The 22,479-nt window shown below is 41.3% G+C and overlaps 1 protein-coding gene across 1 annotated transcript in view; it reads right to left on the reverse strand.

Moving 5' to 3' along the window:
- Nucleotides 1-22,479, reverse strand: part of LOC115782639 (adenylate cyclase type 6-like) — a 33,403-nt gene that overhangs the window by 1,187 nt on the left and 9,737 nt on the right. Inside the window, exons 4-24 of the mRNA XM_030732936.1 lie at nucleotides 13,737-13,886; nucleotides 13,220-13,341; nucleotides 11,138-11,249; nucleotides 10,750-10,877; nucleotides 9,920-10,078; nucleotides 9,665-9,806; nucleotides 9,379-9,507; nucleotides 8,170-8,198; nucleotides 7,757-7,904; nucleotides 7,544-7,641; nucleotides 7,322-7,409; nucleotides 7,071-7,187; nucleotides 4,777-4,926; nucleotides 3,790-3,965; nucleotides 3,556-3,588; nucleotides 3,442-3,471; nucleotides 3,204-3,336; nucleotides 2,621-2,884; nucleotides 2,251-2,455; nucleotides 1,950-2,074; nucleotides 1-818 (exon numbers count right to left, since the gene is read on the reverse strand). The exon at nucleotides 1-818 is cut by the window's left edge and continues 1,187 nt beyond it. Of these exons, the coding sequence (XP_030588796.1) occupies nucleotides 690-818; nucleotides 1,950-2,074; nucleotides 2,251-2,455; nucleotides 2,621-2,884; nucleotides 3,204-3,336; nucleotides 3,442-3,471; nucleotides 3,556-3,588; nucleotides 3,790-3,965; nucleotides 4,777-4,926; nucleotides 7,071-7,187; nucleotides 7,322-7,409; nucleotides 7,544-7,641; nucleotides 7,757-7,904; nucleotides 8,170-8,198; nucleotides 9,379-9,507; nucleotides 9,665-9,806; nucleotides 9,920-10,078; nucleotides 10,750-10,877; nucleotides 11,138-11,249; nucleotides 13,220-13,341; nucleotides 13,737-13,886 (2,667 nt within the window). The 3' untranslated portion in view covers nucleotides 1-689. The remainder of the gene's footprint in view (nucleotides 819-1,949; nucleotides 2,075-2,250; nucleotides 2,456-2,620; nucleotides 2,885-3,203; nucleotides 3,337-3,441; nucleotides 3,472-3,555; nucleotides 3,589-3,789; nucleotides 3,966-4,776; nucleotides 4,927-7,070; nucleotides 7,188-7,321; nucleotides 7,410-7,543; nucleotides 7,642-7,756; nucleotides 7,905-8,169; nucleotides 8,199-9,378; nucleotides 9,508-9,664; nucleotides 9,807-9,919; nucleotides 10,079-10,749; nucleotides 10,878-11,137; nucleotides 11,250-13,219; nucleotides 13,342-13,736; nucleotides 13,887-22,479) is intronic.

The raw sequence follows: 22,479 nt of genomic DNA on the forward strand, positions 1-22,479 counted from the left end.
CAAATGTTCAGAGTTTTGAGGGAACCACAGACAGCCAAGTGTCCAGACTGTTAATAACTACAGACCGGAAGAAACAAATACAGCCCTGATAAGAAACACAAAAGTCCGAGACGGGGTTGCTGCGTTGGCTGTCTGCATATATGTGCACGTTCTCCTTCATCATTAAGTCCACAACAAAATAAGTGTTCGTGCCTGTCAGTGACAGTGACATTTCCGTGGCCTTTGCTCACAAAAGATGAATAAATTACTTAAGGTTACTGTACTTTTTGAGCAGATTCATTAGTGTGTGTCAAATGTCAAACATTTATTCTTTGGTTATTTTCATCCTTAGTGTTGTCCTTGCATATATTCTTTTATGAAACATAGTTTGTTTGTTTTTTTCACAAAAAATAAATAATTGATCCAGATGAAATACTTATACTATTGCTCATAAACACAAGTGTCCGTCCTAAGGCAACTGGGCTTCATTATCTCTCGGGCAGCTTGGGGAGAAAAAAAAAACCTTCTAACGCGAACAACACCCTTCATCTGTGCATTTGAGTACGTGGCAACATACAGTCTCGTCCCTGCTGGCCTTCTACTGTCCCCACCGTGCTTGCACCGCGCTTCGAGCTGACCACTCTCTGCCTCTCTGCAGTCTCTGACGTATCAGTGCAGTGGGAGTCACTCTGTGGTCAATTGGTCTCTCATTAACTACCTGGGGGGCCGCTGGTGAGGAAGTAAGTGGTCATCTCTCCCTTCCCCTTCACTTTGACGACACCTCGACATTCCAGCTGGTATCCATTGTTTGCCAGCACGTGGTACAAGTCTGTGGTCACCTAAGACATGGCACAGATATTTGACACTCAGGATATGAGACATTCAATCTTTCCTAAGAGTCAGTCCCAGTTTCACACTGAATAATTCTCCCTAAAGCATTGTGAAGGAGGCTTAAGAGTTTTTGTGTATAATTACAATCTACAGTGCTTATTAATGCCTGCTAAAAAGTAGCAAAAAAATAATTTACAAGCTCAAAAAAAATGACCTGAACTGAAATCCATTTATCAGCTTCTTAATGACAGTTTTTTAATGTTATTATTTTGCTTGTTTGTTTTTGACACTGGCTTGCTCAAAACAAGACGTGTTTTGCTTATTTAAGATTTTGTATCTCAGAGACTTAATGATTCATTTTCAACCAAAAAGTCTTCAAAAGATTCTCTGGGAAATGAAAACAATCAATTCCCCTCTGCGTATAGCAGAGGGCACGTTGATCTGCAGGAACTCAAAGTGTGCAACAGATGGCAGCATTGTTGTAATGATAAGCAATCTTTCTAGGCGCTGCTTCAACACTACAGCTTTTGGTGTTTTTCATATTTCAAAATATCTATTCTACATCTATAAATAACATTTTTTGCTTCCCAAAACAAACGTGGTGACTTTTCACTACTGAAGAAGATAGCACTGTGATAACTGCATAACATCTACAGGGAATTTAGATTTAGCTCTCTATTCCTCCCCCAGAGGGACTTTAGAGCACAATTACTGCTAGAAAACAACATGGGACTCTTTCTTCTGGAGAGCAGATGTCTGAACCAAAAGTGAAGTAAAGTGAAGGGCGGTGTACTGGTTATATGTGTAGCATGTAGTATGTGTGGAAGCATCTGTAGTATACTTCCACACAGAGCAAAGGTCTCTTTCAGATATTCAAACAAGACTTTGAACTGTGTGCAAAGAGCATTTCTCAGCTAGAGGAAAGATGTCTAATGAGTGGACATTGTTTTGGGTGTAAATAAACACTTTCATGTTAGAATAACCACTGAGAACAGTGTGATGACTAATTTAACAAGTAACTGTGGTGGTATTCTAAGTTGGATGACTAATCCAACAATTACTAAAAGTACAAAATGTTTTTTGTAATCATTACAAACTGCTGATGAGTTACTGAGAGGAGCCCAGGACATGCGCAGTACCTGGATGTAGTCTGGTACTCCTGTGCTGTCCATCCGGCTGGCCACATTGACCGTGTTCCCCCAGATGTCATACTGAGGTTTCCTAGCTCCTATCACCCCTGCTACCACAGGCCCCATGTTCAACCCTAAAAACAAATTACCTGGCTGTGAGTCATCATAACAGTTACAGCATTTTAAAACATTAATGCAGTGTCTGAGGAAATTACTGTAGCTGTCCTTTGACTGACATCACAAAAGCTCAACCAAAGAAAATTTATCAGATAATGTTTCAAGAGCAATTTTTACTCCTTTTCAGGTTTACCTATCTTCATCTGGAAGTTGTTAAAGGAGTGCTCGTTGATGTACTTCATCTGCTCTCTAAGCCTCATGGCATAATCAGCCAAAGCCAGGATGTGTGAACGTCCCTCTTTATCATAGGTGGAGTCATTGAGGCCAGAAGCTGCCATGTAGGTGGAGCCGATGGTTTTGATTTTCTCCAGCTGACGGAACCTCTCTTCACTGATAATCTAGGAAATAGGAAGAATAGGAAGAGGAAACGAGAGTAACAAAAGCAGCAGTTTAGCTACAGGTCAGCAGCACGCTAAGTGGCAGAACAGACAACCATGAAAATGATTAATTTGTCATACTTTATTCATTAATTACTCCTGTTACTTATGTTTACTTTTGCTCACCTCATCGAAGTCAGCAATGATCTCATTGAGCAACCTGAGACACTCCACCCCCTCGTTGTTAGCCTCCAGCTCCACGTAAAACTCTGAAAAGTTGCTTATGGAGGCAAACATGACGGCAACACACTCACATGACTGATAGTACAACTCGTCGTTCCGACGCTCTTGTCCAAGGAAGTGGGCGGCTACATCCTTGGGCAAGATGTTATGGAGCAAGCGGCGGTTGTACGCCTGAAGCTCCTCCATCTCCTCCTTCTCCTCTGTAGCCTTAGGTGGGACAGGGAGGGATGCTGTTACTTAGTCACACTGTCAAGTGACTGGATTCATGAAGTAATTACAGCTGTTACAATTGGCCTTTTCACAGAAGACATTTTGACACATCGCATCCAAGATTTTGAAATTACATTCAACTCCCTTATTTTTAAGTCCTAATGCCATTAGTGCTGGCTCAGGGACACTGACCACCACATGATTCTCCTGCTGTGACAAGTCAAAAATATCCACAGTTTAAGATGTATTTTGCTGAGTTTAAATACTTGTGGTTTCCCTTTTGTTTGTAGTTTATACATGTAATTCTTGAACCTACCTGCAGCTTCCAGAGGAAGTCAAGGCGTGCGGTGGACTCCACCTGCTGGCCGTGCAAGTAAAGAGCCAGAACAAAAACTGTGAGGATAACAGGAGTCATGACCTTTAGGGAGACCTTTGTCACATTCTTGAGGCTGAGGAGTGAAAGAAGAGTAATGAATGAGTGTTTTAAACATTAAAAGTGACACATGCTAAAAAAAAAAAAAAAAGAAAATCCAGAACAAGTGAAAACTACTTACCACTGTTCTGCAGTTTCACTGAAACCAAATCTGGAAAACAGACAAGAAAGCGTCATGTCTAAAAACCTATGAGCCACTGAAAGTAGATACAAGAAAATGTAAAATACAACTTACTGTTGCAGAGAATCATTAACAGGTGGTAATTGGCTGAGGAAAAAAATAGAGCATATTTAAAAAAAAAAATAGGACTAAACATAAAGTAGGTCTATTAGAATATAAACCTTACAAAAAAGTAGGCTAGTTTCAACCTAATCCACAGTACTGTGACACAATAGAGACTATTCAGGTTGAAAACTGGGAAAGGTGTTTTTTCTGTATGAGTGTTAGTGTTGCTGGTAGGGGACTCACAAAGTGTTGGCAATGACCAGCAGGTCTGCGTTGTCAAACAGGGCCACCTGAGGCCACTCCACAAGCAGGAGGAAAGTGAGCTGGATGAAAAGCATCAGAGCCAGCTTCCCTATGCTGCTGATGTGGAGGAACACAGAGCAGGCCAGCAGGGTCAGCAACACACTGTAGCTGAAATACTGCAGCACAGAGGAGATAGAGGCAAGGGTGGAGGAGGAGGAGGAGGAGTAGGAGGAAGGTTTAGAGAGATAATTCAAGATTTCACCAACGCAGAAAAACAAACATGAACATGCACGCACCTATTATTCTGTGTGCATCTGCAAAAGCAAATACAAAAGCCCTTTTCAAATATTGGCTATGTAAGAGCACTGGGTTTGTTAAACTTCCCCAGTGATGACACAAAGTGATGCACACAAAGAGTCACTTCTGTGTTAATGTCCCCCCTTCCCGGCTTCACTCAGACATAAACAGTACTGCAAGTGTGCGTATGATCTTTGCCAAAAGTGTGAGAATAGGCATTGTTAGCATCAACTCCATAGAAGTACAAGCAATTTTTGAACCTTTAGTTCTATCTTTGTCACTAAGAGCAGTCTCTCTCACTCTCCATGTGTGTATCTGTGTCAGCTACGTGGTGCTACAGCTGCTCTTACGCCTCGCACCCAGGATGTAAATCAGCCCTCTGCTGGATTGGAATAATGAAAATGCGTCACAGAAAAATGCTTTAATCTTACCACAAATTACAAACAAAATTTGCTGAGATAATATGTTCTTTCTTTTTTGAACACTCTCCAAAACAATTCTTTTTCTTAGTAAGTGACTCGTAAATGTTACTGTATCCAATCAAGTAAAATCTGTCTCCTGACTTTTGTGAAAAATCGACTGGGGTGCTCATTCAGACATTCAGACAGGTTCAGATGTCATCAGAAGTCGGTGAATGTCGGAAAGCGGCTTAACAGACACACTATCTTAAAAAAATGCTATGGAGCTGACCTCTGGAAAATGGCAGGGCATAGTCTGGCTGGAACACAGAGTCAAACCGTCCTCTGCTATCCTGGTCAGGTTATGAAGAAGGCAGAAAGTCACTGATGTGTTCAACTCCTTGGCCACACAGTCCTCCAGGTTCTCTCTGCTGCATATAAACTGGCAAGAAAGATTCGTGTTATGCCATATAATACAGCACACATGTTACTGGTTTTAGAAGGCAATACCACATGGTTACTGGTTATTAAATACACTGCTCAAAAAAAATTTAAAGGAACATTTTTTAATCAGAGTATAGCATCAAGTCAATTAAACTTCTGGGATATTGATTTGGTCAGTTAAGAGCTGGGCAGGGCCTTAGAAGGTCCTTAACCCATCAGCAGGACCGGTATCGGCACCTTTGTTCAAGGAGGAACAGGATGAGCACTGCCAGAGCCCTACAAAATGACCTCCAGCAGGCCACTGGTGTGAATATCTCTGACCAAACAATCAGAAACATAGCTCATGAGGGTGGCCTGAGAGCCTGACGTCTTCTAGTGGGCCCTGTGCTCACTGCCTGGAACTGTGGAGCCTGATTGGTATTTGTCATAGAATACCAGAATTGGCAGGTCCACCACTGATGCCCTGTGCTTTTCCCAGATATGGGCAGGTTCACCCTGAGCCATGGAGAACGTTATGCTGCCTGTTACATCATTCAACATGACCGGTTAGGTGGTGAGTTAGTGATGGTCTGGGGAAGCATATCCATGGAGGGCCGTACAGACTTCTACAGGCTAGGTATGAAATCCTTGGATCCATTGTCAGACCCTACGCTGGTGCAGTGGTTCCCAGGTTCCCCCGGTGCATGACGATGCTCAGCAAGAGTGTGGCGAGAGTATGCAGGCAGGTCCTGGAGGACGAAAGAATTGATACCATTGGCTGGCCCCCGTGCTCCTCTGACCTAAATCCAATAAACACCTCTGGGACATTATGTTTTGGTCTGTCTGATGGCGCTAGGTTGCAGCTCACTCTGTCCAGGAGCTCAGTGATGCCCTGGTCCAGATCTGGGAGGAGATCTCCCCAGGATACCATCCGTCATCCCATTAGGAGCATACAAGCACGTGGAGTCCATACAAAATACAGTGTACCATTCTGAGTTGTTGCAATGAAATTTTGGCAAAATGCACTAACCTGCCGCATCATTTTTTACTTTGATTCACTTGGTAGGTTGATCATTTTCATTTCAATCAAACAATGTGGCATTGTTTCAGTCCTAACACATTACCCAGTCCATATTTCCCATTGAGATCTGATGTGTTTTCAAAGTGTTCCTTTAATTTTTTTGAGCAATGTAATCTTGATCAAAATATACACAGAGAAGGACATTTTGCATTTGAAAAAAATTATTTTCATTGCTCTACTCTGGAGAAAAGAACTCAGCATAGGCATGTGGAAACTGCATATGTTATGTTATATGGACCAATAATTAGCCAAGTTCCAGTAAACATCACTGCCAAGCAGCAACCTCCAGGGCTAAAAAATGAAGTCAACAATTGTCTGATGGCCAAAAAATGTGTTGATCCCCATCTTAAAATGCCCAGCTGCACAGCATTTAATAGTGTGTTTACAACCTGGCACAAAAAAAGTCTTGGGCACGGGGGCACTTTGAATGAAAGTTGTGCTAAGACAGGGAAACTGTAGTAATAGTTGTATCCTGGGCCTAATTTTTAGTAAACATATCTCACACCTAATCTGGTTTGCTGTGTGGTGCAACCCATAAGTTTGTGCTTCAGTTTTGGTGAGTGAAATTCTGTTACCTACAAACTAATTAGCAGTGTGTATGTGTGTCCGCCCTTACAGTTTATAAATAAAGTTTGCTAACATTAGCAGAAGATCAAGCACTTCACTGCAAATATGGCTCACTGGCTCCAAAAAAATCAACGTGGCAGCAACATTGAAGGGTGTGGTCATGAAGGATGTGCCCATCTTTTATATATAGATTATGCCTGGGGCAGTATGTGTGTCAGTATGCCAGATCGAATATGTCAGATATACTAAAAGTTTTCAGTATTCATATAATCGCACGTTTACGCCACACATACAATGGTAAATGGATCTTTTCTATAAGCTCATCTGTCACAGTGATGGATTATGATTAATTACCTCTATCCACTAGCATCCTTATTTTCATAGCTAACCTGTAGAGGTCTGAGGATGGTGCTGAATTACTTTATTTTAAATTAATGTGTAATAGCATTTAAAATAATCATGAAATAACTATTTGATGATACAAACAAGTCAAAATGAAGACCATCAGTCCCTACCATGTTAGCAAAAGAAGAGATGAAGAGGAGGAGGACAGTGAAGATGCCCACCACTGTGCTGTTTGCTCGAGACTGGACTATTTTCTTGGTCACTGTCTGCAAGGCAGCTGGAAAAAGCTTCGATACAGACAGCAGGGAGAAGATCAGATAAGGAAGAGTTAATGCCATTAGTGATGCCGGCTGAAAACATGTAATAATGTCTCTTATCTGCAAGAGAAACCATGTGAGTGGTGAAGGCCTTTATTTCTTACTTTGATGCAGGAGTAGATGGCACAGATGAAGAGGATGTTGGCGAGGATGATGAAGATGCTAATGTAAAGGCCGAGCATAAGTGTTGTTCTAAGGAAGAGAAGAAATCAGCGTCATTAGGATGTACAACTCTAATTAACTCCTGATAAACTAATCAAGGCCACATTTCCTGTGCACAATTTAGTATAACTGGGAAAGGCAGCTTGTTAAAAAGAACTACTTACTTTGGGAAAATAATAACTTGAATCAAAGAAATACAGCAGAAGACAAGAAGTGTGCAGGCCACATATCCCCCAAAACGATCGTCAACTTTTTTGGAGTACTAAAGAAAAGAAAATCAGTGAGAAATCAGATGCACTGCTGTCCAGTGTAAAGGGAAAATAACCTTAAAAATTTTTTTTCGGTGAATTTCAATTTAACTCTTGTCAAATGCCAACCTTTTTCTCAAGGTTGTCAGTCTGGAAAGTGAGCAGAAACTTCTTGACATGATCTTTCCTCAACTGGTCAATGCTGCGTGCATCGATGGCCCGTCCGAGAAACTCATCCACCTCATCCTCGGGGTTCAGTGCCTCCTGAATACAGCGACTGTGAGGTATGTGGAACAATAGGTCACTGTCAATGTCACTGGTGTGTGCATGCGTGTGTGTGTGTGTGTGTGTGTGAGGATACTGCCCTGTGCTGTGACACAGAGGATGACTCAGAGCTAACATGGTATTAGTGTGTTTGTTGGATCTGACTGTACAAAACCAACATTGGACCCTAAAGTTAAACGGCTACAGTGACAGCCTAAAAATCAAACACTTATAACAAAGTGTCCTAAATACAAAAACTGGGGCCCAAAAACACTCACTTTTCTTTGCTGGATACTGCATCGATGCCCTGAGAAAAGGAAAAAAGAGAGAGTGAAAACAAAAAGAAACACAGGAGAGAAAAAGATACAAAGGGGAGAGATTATAATGTGGCCACAGTACAACTGAAAAATAGACACAGACTCAGACATCTGCACAGCTAATCCCTGTGAGCCAGACTGATGTTTTAATTAATGCTGGGAGGCTTCAAATTACACCCTCTTTGCCCCTAGGGCTGAAACCCTTTGAGATAGAGAAGAAAAAAAAGGACGAGGAAGGGAAAGAATGTACAAAAGAAAAGGAAATGAGACTTCAAGCATAGAGAGAGAGAGGATGTCACAGAAAGTGTGTGAAAACCATCTGCAGCTGCAGACTCATCAGAGTAGCTCGAGTAGTCTAAGATGAACTAGGAATCCCTGGGATCCCTACTGTAACTCCTGTTTGTTTGAAGGAACAGATCAGTATCTTTCTCACATCCTCCTTGTCTCGCTCAGCTCTGTACAGCCATCCTGTTACTGTTTGTCACTCAAATATTCACAGAACACTGTGCAATAGGAAGACAAACAAGAGTGAACAGCTACGCCAGCAACTCTATAAGCTAGGTATATTTATGTCACATCGCCAGTACTTACGTTAATATTTGCCAACTTAAAGACCAGTTTTCCGCACACTGGTAGTGTTACAAGAAATTCTGTGAAATGTGCATACTGTAGCAGGAAAGCAGCAACCACCAACCCTGAGAGATTAAGCTAGTGCTTAAGTGCCAAAAACTGCAGTTCCTCCAGTGGCCACTTGAGGCTGGTTCCAAAAAATGAGTCACATCCCTTCTTCTTCTCCATTGTCAAAATGTCAAACATGAATGGAATAAAGATGTTCACAGCCTGTTATAAAGAACATTTTTGTTCTCCCTTCAAAACAACTTGAGGAGGGTAATTATTTTCAACCACTAAAAAGAACAATTGGTGACCTCACAGTAGCTACGTCCATCTGTTATATACAGTCTGTGATGGCAACTCAATCCTAATGAAATGTCAACATTTGAAGAGGCACAAAAGACAGATGTTTGTATCAAAACACACTAGTTAAAAAACTTATAAAAGTAAATTTATAATTTAATTTGAGAGAATGGAGAGGACAGTGCACAATATCAGATACAGGACAGTAGAGGAGGTACCAGGCTAAGTGCTAAGCATTCCTTCTGTGTATCTCACCATCTTCTTGTAGACTTTAAAATCCTTGTTTCTGTTGAAAGATCTGTCAGGCACCCAATGTGGCATCAGTCCCTCTGCAGAATTTGCACGTGCCCGCTGTATTTTAGCCATCATGGCTTTCTCTTCTTTCTAGAAGTGAAGAAACCCCAACAGGATAAGTGCTTTGACAAATATGGTCTTCTATGCCAGGTGACAAGCCATTATATTATTTGTGTGAAATATAGCACTAGTGTGGTGTTCAGATGAGGTCAAGCAGTCAAGTGTGTGTATTTGATCACGCACTAACCCTTTTCTGGCTGCAGCCAAGCACCAAGAAGGTTTCGATGTCGTGTTCCTTCAGGTAAGCGTTCCTCTCGCCTCCAAATCCTGGCTCCACTTCATAGTCCCCGTTCAGGTACTGCAGTGTGGCTTTGGTGATGTGGATACGACTACACATACGTCCATACACACAAACATGCACAAGACATAAAGTGTGTCTTAAACCAGATATCCTATGGAAGCTTACTCCAGCACAGTTGGAAGTAAAGTGGGAGGGACTTACCCAGCCTTTCCCCCAGCCTCCATTTGGTTGGCGAGGGTCACGTCGTTGGACCACACATCAAACTGCCACTTGCGCAAGCCAAGCACCCCGCAGTGGACGCGCCCACTGTGGATGCCCACCCGCATGTTCACGTTAACACCTGTAACCTCTCTCACCAGCCTGCAGAAGCGCACATCCATGCAAACACTGATGTCAAAAGGTGAGCATCACATTCAGCTTCACAGTGTCTCTTCAAAACCCTGTGTGCCATCCACAAATAAACTTGAAGGAAGAGCAGTGAAAATGCTTGTTTTAGAGGATGAGCTGAGGGGCTGCATCTAAGCGAAGTATAAGATAAATGGGGATTATTGTGAATGATGCAAAGCTACTACTGGTTCCATACTGTAGTGGTTTATACATTCATCTAACAAGCAAAGGATCCCTGGGTTAAGACACAAGGAGTCCCTCTGGGACTGTTTCAGGAAGGCCGTCCAGTGTAAAAAAAAAAATCAAACATGCAGCACTACCTGCTGTGATGACCCTTTATGAAAAAGGGAGTAGCCGAAAGTAGCTTCTATTGTAAATCACGCGAAGCTACTATAACAGAGTCCAAGAATAAAAAATATGGACAAGTGGGTATAATAAATCCTCTTTAACTGACTGTCATATATCTGACTCTGACAGTCAGTTATGTGACAACCAGTCATATGACTGACTGTCAAAGTCAGTCAGTCATATGGCTGACTCTGACAGTCATATAACTTTTAGTGTATTTGATTATCAGAGTGTGTGCTATTAGTTTGAGTGTGTGGATCTTTGAGTTGGAGTGTATTAGTATGCATTTGACTCACGAGATAGCTTCAATCATATCTACTCCCATCTCTACACAGCAGTGGGCGTGGTCGGCACGGGGCTCGGGCAGCCCTGACACACAGTAGTAACAGTCGCCAAGGATTTTAATACGCAGGCAGTGGTTTTCCTATAAGCAAAGATACAACATATAATAAAATACTGGACCTTCAGCTACAGCTGATTTACAGCATGTCAAGTAGATGCATAATGTAAATGATTTCTAAGCCTCGATATAGTTTAATAAGTGTGTTACACAACGCTTACCTATCAACAGTAAGTCAATCTTTGTCATACTAAGTAGTAAAGACTACAGACTGTAAAGATACACAAGAACCAATGGTTCAAAGTTTTGTTGTAAAAGTGGTGGCAACCGGTGGCAGCGCTCACCGAAGCCAGCTTGTCAAAGCGGGCAAACAGCTCGTTCAGCGTCATGACCAGCTCCTGGGCCGTGCACTGAGATGCCAGGCTGGTGAAGCCCTCAATGTCCGCAAACAGTATGCTGCAGGAGATAGGGATTTGGGGAGGGAAAGATGGAGAGGGGAAGCAAAACAGACAGAAGGAAAGAGAGAAAAAAGGAGACACAGAATGCAATCGATCAATATGGTGTCGAAAGGGACAGCATGGTCTAGCGGCTCCCTGACTCCTCCCAGTTCAACTGCCATGTGAGCAAGGGAAAGAGAGGCAGACATTTGTTCAGTTCTGGCTCTCATCATCCAGGCCAATGTAGGTCACCTCCTCCAGCCCTTCCCTCTGAGAACACCCAACCCCCCCAGTCCCCTCTGTCTGCATGCCTTTCATTGCAAACTTTTGATAGTAATGAAAGGCGAGGATAAACAACACCCCAGACAAAAGTTAGAGATGAAGGCAACAGATGGTGCTGTGACCACTGCGAGGTCATCCACTGGGAACGAACTGGCGCTTAATTACAGCAGTTCATGTCCTGTCTGTGTCTGCTACCATGGGCAAGGTGAGGAGGTGCCATGATGCAATACTTCATCTCTAAGGGACAGAATTAGCAAATCATAAACAAACTTATGGTATTTTCTCACTTACTCACTCACTGGTCGTAATAGAGGATGAAGTGGATATAGTTTTGACATGAACTTTTATTTACCCATATTTTGGGATATCCATTTTTGCCACCACAGGTGATTGAATCGTTCCAGCTGCTTTTAATGGACCTGCTTTTTTTCATGAAAAACACACATCACAAGCAACCAGTGCATTGTTTTTTGGAAGAAAAAGCCCGATGCTCTCAATAAGAGCACCACAGTTGAAACTCCATTTACCTTAATTTCACTGGTTTGGCAGAAAAACTTTCAAAAGTTTGTCAGGTCCACTATTATCCACACCTGCGGTGACTTATATTTGGCAGTAGTGCTCTGGTCTACAATCTCCCAGTCCTTCACACACAAACAGCATGCAGAAGCACTGAGAGACATGTGCATACATGAAAAGATGAAGGCGGACAGAGATGAAAAAGAGAGCTGGCATCAACAACAATAGATTTGATACTGATAAGCTCAGAAAAGGAGTAGCTGGGATAGACATGGGTTGCAAAGTGGCTTGCAGATGTGCTACAACCATGAGCAAGCTAGATTAGTAGATTAAATAGCACACCTTAATGAGATTTTCTTATTGCAAGGGTCTCAACAGAACTCTCAGCTGATTTAGGCTGGCACTGAGATGAGATCATCTGCTTGGAGTGCTGCCTTACTTACTGGTATGCCTAATTAGATTTTTTTTTCTGTGTAATTTTGTGCAACTCTTTAAAAGTTCCATCAGAACTTCTTATGAAGTAATTAAGCAATTAATGACTCATCTGTCTCTTGACTAATAATAGTTTAAATTATAGGCCTGTTTTTCTAATGGAAACACCCTTTCCGACCCACAAAAGCTGAATACCTTAAGTTTAGTGGTTGTCTAGTGTTATTGCCTTTACAACCCAAGTATCATTTTGGTTTTTAGTCTTGTGTTACAATTGTATAATGGACTCTTGTAAGTTTATATCTTGGTAGGTCAGTGGTGCTGCAATCTGGGTCACCTATGACAGGAGATCTTTGCTCTAACCTCATTTCATTGTCCCCCACCACCACAACTTGGACAGCACTGGCTGGACTCCACTGTAGTACAGCGGATGGAAAGATTCAATAACCTGTTGGTACTCAGTTATTCCCGCTCAGTAGGTCAAAGTTATTATTGAGGGATGAGACGTGGAGGCAGCAAACTTTGAGGTCTGCCTTAAATTATTTGTTACAGAAAGCACAGCAGTGTCTCTAAGCCAATATTGCTGCTTAAGCCGGCGCTGTCAGTGTCAATAAACAACAACATGCACAATACATGCTTTCAGGGAAATAGCTGTAGGAGTGACGCTGAGGTCCAGGTGAACTGAACACTCCCACATTTTTTTTGAGTCTTATAGTATGTTCATGTAGAAGCATGTGCGTGCATTTATCTGTCTGTGTTTACCTAACGTTGTCGTGTTTTTGGATGTAGATCTTGTGGAACATCATATCTTCCTTCTTGGCACTGATATCAGCCTTCATCTCCATGGCAACGTGCCGTGGCAGCACTGACAGCAGCAAGCGCTCCTGAGAGAGAGAGGTAGAGATGACGAGAGAGAATGAGAGAATAGACAAGAGAGATGAATTAAAACAGAAAAGAAGACATGAGAGAGTGAGAGAGAGTCCATTCATTTTCACCGTTTTCCACTGTTAGAGTGTTCACTGAGTCACCCTGGCTCGCTGGCATATGCGTGGGAAGGTGTTAGTAAAATAGAGGGGAGCGGAGATATGCGTTATACTCCAGAACATATTGTTGACCTCGAAAAGGGAGACAAACAAATTAGACTCCAAAATGGAGACACTCATTTGTCGCTCTTTGCGATTTGTGTATGTGTCTTCCTGTCTTCCTACAGGACTTGGGCTCAGCTGCCTTGAACTTGCGGGTGTCTCTGTGTGTATGTCCAGTATGTGCACAAGTGTACCTGCTGCTGGTTTTCCCTCTGCAGGTGCAGTCTGGCCTGAATGTATCCTCTAGTCTCCTGGAAGGCTTGTCTCTGGGAGACTTCAGCGGGGTAGTGAGTACAGATCCCAATCATGTTAGTGCACAGGAAGATCAGCACATTGGCACTGATCTGAAAACACACACACACACACACACACACACACACACACACACACACACACACACACACACACACACAGACACACCAAGCATGAAGAAGAAGCTGAAAAGAAAAAAAGGACATCAAGCATGCACAGGTCATGTCACAATAATACAATAAACTATGCCTGACCTGCATGAGGTCATTGAGAGAAAATGATAACACGTTATGTCACAGGAATCACTGCAAGGCGAAAGATTCCTCAAACGTCTGAGGGCCCATTAGATGTAATCTGGTTAGAGATGACAAGCATGCCCTTGTGTTTGCTTTGCAAAAGATTTTTTTTCACACTTCGTGTTCTTAATGGCAGACAGGAAGCCCAGACTAATGTTATGCATCAGTGGAGGCGTGAGGAATGTGTGACTCCAGCTTTTTTTTCTTTGGGAGCCGAACAATAAAATTGTACTTACAGAGTGTGTGAAATCCAATCAAAAGGGAAAAACAAAGAGATTTTTCCAGCATGTGAAAAGGTTACTTATTTTAAAATCCCAAAAATATATATAACACAGCAAAAAAATCTATTTACAACAGTTTAAAGCAGAGAGACAGAACATCTTTTATGCAAGTGGTCGTCTATCTCAGTGTGCTACTTCAGACAGAAGCAGATGCAGGCATTACTGTAACTTTCTTGTGTGTACCCAGTGCAGTAAGTTAAGTTGAACAATGAGGCTCTGAGAATGCTCTCCACAATCTGTATAACATTATCTGTGGCTTGAGTAAATTAAGTTTATCGTGTGCAGTTAACTTTGTGGGGTCATTGACCTTAAAGGCATTCCTCTGTGCTGCTCCAGTCACTTTCTGTGTGTTTTTGGATGCGTGTCATAAGCCAGCGTTTGAGTCTGTTAGTGATTTCTTTTCTCACTAGTCCACAGCCAAGATTGAACTTCAGAAATGGAGCCTTGAGCTCTGGACTTCCCCTCAGCTCAGAAACACACAGGCATGCGCGCACACACACACACGTCCCCTCCATGTTCAGAAACACACTCCAGCCTGGGAAAGTCACTTGACCTCTGACCACAGCACAGAGTGCTTCCTCTAAAAATGATATCATCAATAATGAGAGAAGGACATGCACTGGACACACAAAAAGGCTGGATATTAATTTGTCTTAATGACGGCACTCTCATTGAACTTGAAGATTTGAAAGCTTTGTGCCATGGCTGGTATGTTGCCAGACCAGTGTGCGCTTCTGTGTGCATGCTTATAATTTGTGTTTATCAGGTTGGTGGGAGAGAGCTGCAGAACTGGAGATAGGGGCTGATTATCTGTTCACATGCACTCACTGCATATTTTAAAGATGCGTCTCCACTTTTTCAAATAAATAAATAATGAAATTTTATGGAGCGTTGCTGTGTTAGCATCCATACTTAAACCCTCACACATGTAGAGTGATGCCAGATCGCCTACCACTGCCCCCACATAAAGGTTTACAGTGTATACACAAGAACTTATCGTTTATTGTCACAACAAGACAGAGATAATCTAACAACCTATGCTTGAAATGACACATAACACCATTACCAAAGAACAGCGGCAGGAAAATTCCACACTATGTATAATAAAGGAGAGTTGCTGCTTGCCTCCTACTCCACCTGAAAATAAATGGCTAAATTAGATTAGGAACAGAGCAGTAAGCAAAAATAAACACTCTGATGGTTCACAGGTGCAGGAGCAAACATACATTTGATGGATTGGTTAAATACCAATCCTTGATGAAGCAGACGCAGAGACAGCACTCTTCAGGAACAGAGCATTCAAAATATATATCTCTTCTTTTTTTAAATTCTGGGGGATACGGATTCAACCAGGTTCTCTTAAACACGTTTTTCACACAAGCAGGCATAGGAATCACTTTTAAAGATCACGTGTAACAACATACAAAGAACATCCATTCGTGTAATTTACGTGAATGAACTGGTGCCACGCTATCGTTCAATTACTGATCAACCTATCGTGCCCATGAATCACTGGCAATCAATGAGGCACTGATAAGCCTTGTTTTGTAATGTCATAGCCAACACATGGAGACCTGACACTCTGATATAACCTGATCACACTAATCCCAAACAGTCAGGCAATTTTGTTAAGTGGCCCATCTGAGATACAGGGCCTCCTGCAACTCCCCGACCAGACTTCTCAACAATGCACTTGATTCAGAAAATTGAGCTCTCCATGTGAGTAATTTTGATCCGGACAAAGAAATTCCTAGGAAAAAAAAAAACTGATAGTTTAGCTATGCACGCATAATGGCTGTCAGTGTAATGATGTGCTGCGATGGCATGGATAGACATTTATTTGCAGATAGAATGCAAATGTATGTGAAGCATTTATTGAAGCTCATGAAAGCCCTAAAATGCCAGTGCAGATGGGGCATTCAGGTTCAGCATAATTAAACTGCTACAACTGACTGACTACATCTGGAAGGGTCGCTGTGAATGAGTGAAAGTAAAGTGTGAAGAAACATGATGAACAAAGCTTGTATTAATGCCAACTTATATGCTTAGTCACCGTACAGTCTAGAGATTAGAGGCGGAAGCATTCACAGAGACTTTTGAATAAATCTTGTGCATGAGCTATGTGTGTGTGTGTGTGTGTGTGTGTGTGTGTGTGTGTGTGTGTGTGTGTGTGTGTGTGTGTGTGTGTGTGTGTGTGTGTGTGTGTGAGCCCTTTAGCACTGGCATCTCTTTGATCCTGAAGCTTGTTGTGTCTGCTGTTGCACTTACATCACCCAGGCCTGCAAATCTAGCACAGACCCCCGGCTGACACTCCCCCTTCCTAAACTCTGAAGACAGAGAAGCAGCCTCTCTCCATTAACACAGAGCCACCCTCTTTATAACGACTAATCTGGATTTAGAGTATATTCCACTGATGTCTCCTGACCATTCTTCCTGCAGACTTTTGGCTCTTAAAGATGAGCCTGCCTAAACATCTACTTAAGCAGGAGGCTCTTGGCGGTGAAGTTAAAAGGAGTCCAAACATTGGCTTATAAGGTGCGGTTCAACAGCAAGGTGCTTTATAAAGTAAGAAAGAAGGATAGCATGCTAATGATCAAATGAGGGAAGGGGATGGAAAAGATTTCTGCTTGGCAAACGTACACCAAAATCCATTCTATCTTTAATAATATCCCACTGGACAATTCCCTCATGCTCAAGCATGCCGGAACGCACGTGTGCGCAGATCAAGTTATGACAGCAAAGTCCTTATCCATTCTTTAAGAAATAAAAGGTTATAAAAAGAGACACGAGTAAGATAGAGATTCTAACTGATCAATAAACTATAGTTTTATGGCATTTCACAGCAGGTCTGCTGGGCTGTTGTAACTGTACAAGTGTTTCTTTTGTTCTTTTGGCTCACTGAAGGCAACTGTACACCACCGAGTGGTCACATAAAACTGTAACTCTCGTCAGGGACAATTCAGTGAGGGTAGCTAAAAACTAAGACCTGCCAATCACAGATACAAAAATAAGTCACTTGTGTAAAGGCTCTGTCCTTTTGGTCAATTCTTGAATTCATTCAGTTCTATCTGAAAAGCCTGCAGTGAAAGAGAAGCTTAGATTTTTCACTAACCCTAAGCAAAAAAAGCTTAAACTTTAAAAGGCCAAAGTGCTACATCCCATAAGTCAACACTTGGGACACTGACTGCAGTTGACATGGGGACTAAACTCCAGCACATGACCTCTGATAGGCATCTGGAGCTTTTCAAAATGTCTTACAAAGATAAACGCCAAAGCCCAGTCACACGCTGCTGATCATAGCCTGGAAAAGAAAAGACAACATGTGGTACCACAGTAGTAAAAATAGACAATACTATGAGACTTTGTTGGACTACACACGATCTAATCAGTTGTCACTATACCGTGTAGTTATTCATATAAGAAAGATGCTATTCCTTATAAAGACAGATGTAGCAGAGGGGTGGGGGTGCCTTCTTGCCATCTTGGGCTCCTGCCATCTGGAATCAGAGCTTTGTTTTTGTCATGACTTCGGCCAAACCAAAATTGGTCTCAGGCGACCAGTGAGGCCACAGAGTAATCTTTGTGAAACTAAATAGAGCTGGACCCAGGCTGCACATCTGCCAGATAAACAGATCCTGAATTAATACTTGCATGAGGAAAATAAAACGTGGAAAATCTCCCAGCTATCCTGGAATTACTCACTATAACAAACTGTAACCACCAGCTTAAATTACCCACTCACTCCTTTTTAATACCAACAAATTTTTCCACAAATCAAAAGACTGTCAAGCTTGTTTGTCCCTCAACTTCAGTATCTCATCCTTCAATTTATTTTCAGCAGGCAGATAATGCTCCTTGTTGAGTAAAATATACAATACAACTGGCTTGCCTTGATTATACTATTTTTTTACCACTGTATGTAGGATACTTAGTTTGGAAGATCAAGAAAGACATGAAGAAAATCTAACAAGAGCAAATCATACCAAGTCTATGAAGTCATACTGACTTTACAGAAAAAATAACAGTAAAAGACAGAAGCATCCAATGGTAAAGGTAGACAGAGATAAGAACACAGTGGTTATTGAGAACACTGATGAATGCTGTTCATTCAAACAAAGAAGGGCGGTCACACCAGTTTTAGCTATTGTTTTGTTGTGGCTGACTTCGTTTTGTAAATATATATATATATATATATATATATATATATATATATATATATATATATATATATATATATATATATATATATATATATATATATATTTTTTTTTTTTTTCATTGACAATATATATATATATCGTCAATGAGCATAACTCAAGGGGACTCAAGTCAATTGGCTGTCACCTGGTTGTGTTCTGGTATATATATATATATATATATATATATATATATATATATATATATATATATATATATATATATATATATATATATATATATATATATATATATATATATAAATCAGGACCAGAACACAACCAGGTGAGTCCCCTTGAGTTATGCTCATTGATAAACACTCATTCAGACTGATGGCAACATGTTGGCAATCTGTCTGCATTTATAGCTATTTGCAAATTTTCCACAGCTACTCTGAGAGTGACTGCAGTCAGTCCAAGTCAGACTGCAGCTGTTCGCAGAATGGTCGCGTCCTATCAGGCAAGTTGCGCAATTGCCTTGCAATCAAAAGTGATCGTGAGTGTGCAACACTCTCCAGCTGTGGGCAACCACTTAAGACACCTTTGGTGTCCCTGTATTAATACAATAGCGTCACACAATATATTGCAGTACTACACTGAATCAACCCCATTGTGAGATATCTGAGATATCTCACCATGTCAGGTCAGTCTAGCTAATGCAGCCGCAATAGTGGGTGCTCACTACCACACTTTCACCATGGTGGTTGTGTTTTGCTGAACACCTTGGCCTCATCACTACTTTCAGGCATATGTTGCTTATAGATGCAAGGCAAAGATATTAAAAATGTTTATATATTTGTCACAGTTTTACCATTAGTATCAGTACCAACTGCCATTCCCATTTACTTATTGAATTATCACTCAATATGTAAAAGAGTTAGTTTCAAAGTTGTGAGTCAAAGCACATGAGCTGCTGTTTTTTAGTGGTCTTGGCTCCACAGAGGTCTGGGGTCAGTGTAAAGGACTTGATTCAACCCTCTCCTTCCAGCTGTGTCCTCGCTAACCCTCCACTTCCTGCCCGCTCACACCCTCACAGGCACAGCTGCAATTACATCACGGCGGCTGAAGGAACACAGAATCTGGTAATTAGACTAACCAACCAACCAACCAACAACCAACCAGTGGCATCAACTCTTCAGTTTCCTCCTCTCAGAGATTTGAACTGTGTGACAGAGGTTAGACTTTGAACTGTGCGAGCATGAGCTGAACATCCAGGTATTCCCATTCCAGCTTATATTTCATCTGTTTATGCATAATGTAAAATATGAACTAAAGGCCATTCCATCTCTACAGCGACCAGTGTAACATGAATATGAAGATATTCAAAAGCAGGAAAATGTCAGCCAAGTCTCACTGACTACAGTGCAAATATAAAGCACCATGTTTGTCTAATACTTTAAATATGTTTGGTGTTCTCTAGGTAGGACTGTCTTTAGATGGGAGTGAGAGAAGAGGAAATCTTAAACAACTTTAAAATAAATGTGCACACGGGCCAAACTAAACACACAAGAGTTCAGTTTAACTGTTCAGTTATATAAGCATCTGCTAACATGCACTGCACAGTTTTACCAACTCTCCCTCCCTGTTCTATCTCAAAAAACATCACACAACACTGACTTTTACTAAGTATACAGATCAATACCGGGGAAAAAAATGTGTTATAGTTTAAACAGTGAAGACTTGTCTTTGATCAGGTGCTCAGTCAAGGATGAGATGACTTCTGAAAATCCCACATGAAATGTTTATGAAGCCTAAAACATAAGCACCATTTCATGAGAAGTATAAGTGCAGAGTTTCAAGAAATGCAAATAGAAGTATAACATGAAGTGTCCTCATAGGTGACACATACCAAAGCAAAGATTCAGGCACACTGAATGTAAAGAAAACATGCAGTGTGGGGGTTTTGGCTCGATAGCAAAAGCAGTGCTTTTTGCCATTTTTAACAGGAAAGGATTTTATCTTTTATGTGGATGGAAGAAGTATAATAATTAAACATAAAACATACAGTTTCTGAGCTTTTCTCATACTTTAGTGGTAAGATACTGTGAAGGCACAAGACAGAGTTTACCTCCATTTGGATTAACCCCAATGGTGTGAAATTATAATCATGCGACCAGGGTATAGTTATTCTATCTGACGTCATTCATTCAAAATGTGAAATAAAAAAATCTACACAAACTGAACGGCACCAACTAAACAATCTGCTCTGGTAGGCTACAGCTTACACACTATTACACAGTACAGCACATTAATGAGGGTCTATGCAGTCTTTGACAAGAGAGATGTGTTTTTCCTATTTTATTAGAAAGAAGGTGTTACCTATTTGTACACTGATAGTGAACATGTTATTACACCTTCATCCTATAAGCACCTCCTCACTCCAGCGTGGCACATGCTGCCACTGTTTCAGTATTGTAACTATAACTGAGTTAACAGAGATAACAAGACAGTTGGCTAGTGTAACTGTGACCTTTGACAGACAGCCATTCACCTTCCTGTCACGAATACTGGATTAGGTCCTGCACTCCACAATATCCAGAGTAAAACTGCCCTTAAAAGCCTAGGGCCATATATGCCACACAGATGCACATTTAACACCGCTAATGGATTCCTAATATATCTCTCTTGGCTGTCAGCCATATCGGTTCAGCCTCAAATCCCTGTATTTACTTTTGCAGGGAGCCAAGTTGTTAGTAAACCATGAACTGTTATTAGAAGCCTGCACTTCCTCCTGCCTGACTCCCGCAGCTATTATTAGGTTGGCTATTATTTCCCTTATCACTTGCTGTATTTTAACAACAATGTTTCACTTTTTGCAAATCCTAATTTCTCCCACCCATGGTGATGGACATTATCCGGGTTTGTATCGTTGCCTCTGGCTGTAACCCAATAATTGGATGAGTAACAAGCTCTTTCACTGTTTGATGGGGTGGGGTCGGGAGTAAAAGGGGGTCTTATATTTCAGCTACTGCATTGTTTGGGAGCTAATGTACCTGACGATGGCTTCTCACCATCTGAGAGCAGCAAAGGGAGGGGCTCTGAGCCACACAAGTCATGCAGAGAGACACAGATCATGCGCTGCACTTACTGTGGCCAATGCATGCATGTGACTGTAAATACTGTACAGCTCAGGCTGAATACCAGACTTTAATATTGCTGGCTGCTTACCAAATTTCATGCATAGAAGCAAAGTAGGAGAGTCATATAATAAATGTTGGCATGAAATGCATAAACACATACTTAAGTTATGCTCACAAATTCTTTAAAGACATATTTCACCATGTCTGATCATTTTCAAACTGCTGTAATTGGATTTTTAATATTTATACAGGGTTATACTGCAGACATATTTAAATGCCTTTCATTGTTAAAGCATGAGCCTGGTTTCGGTTAAAAAAAAAAATCAGTTCTTGCTGAGCAGCAATAATCCACTGTGAACTTTGACCCCATTTAGCAATAGCAATGCAATAGTATCATAAACGTGAAATACAAAGTCATGAAAACAGGTGTGCAGTTGATACCAAAAAGGTCAGAAGAAGGTTGTGACTGAAAATAGGTGTGGTCTAACCAACTGAATAAAATGGTAGAGCTAAGGGGCCACAGGCCTGACTTTAAAGGCCTGTATTTTTTTTTTACTTTTAAGTCCCTGATGTACAAATATGAAATACTTTTGAACATGTGTAATGTGTAATATTTTTGAAGTGATGACTGAAGAACACCTGAGCTTTGTTAGATCATGTTAGAAGCAATGTTATAAGCAGAAAGCAGAGGCTATTCCCTACACAACTATAAGGCACTGCAGATGTCATACTTCCATGCTACAAAGGGTTAAAATAGCCCCTGTAGCTGCTTTTGGATTTTTCTTATGTAACACAAATGTTCTGGCCTAAATGCATTATGCATGCCTTGGTC

The sequence above is a fragment of the Archocentrus centrarchus genome, chromosome 7 (assembly GCF_007364275.1).
Source record: "Archocentrus centrarchus isolate MPI-CPG fArcCen1 chromosome 7, fArcCen1, whole genome shotgun sequence".
Taxonomy (NCBI): domain Eukaryota; kingdom Metazoa; phylum Chordata; class Actinopteri; order Cichliformes; family Cichlidae; genus Archocentrus; species Archocentrus centrarchus.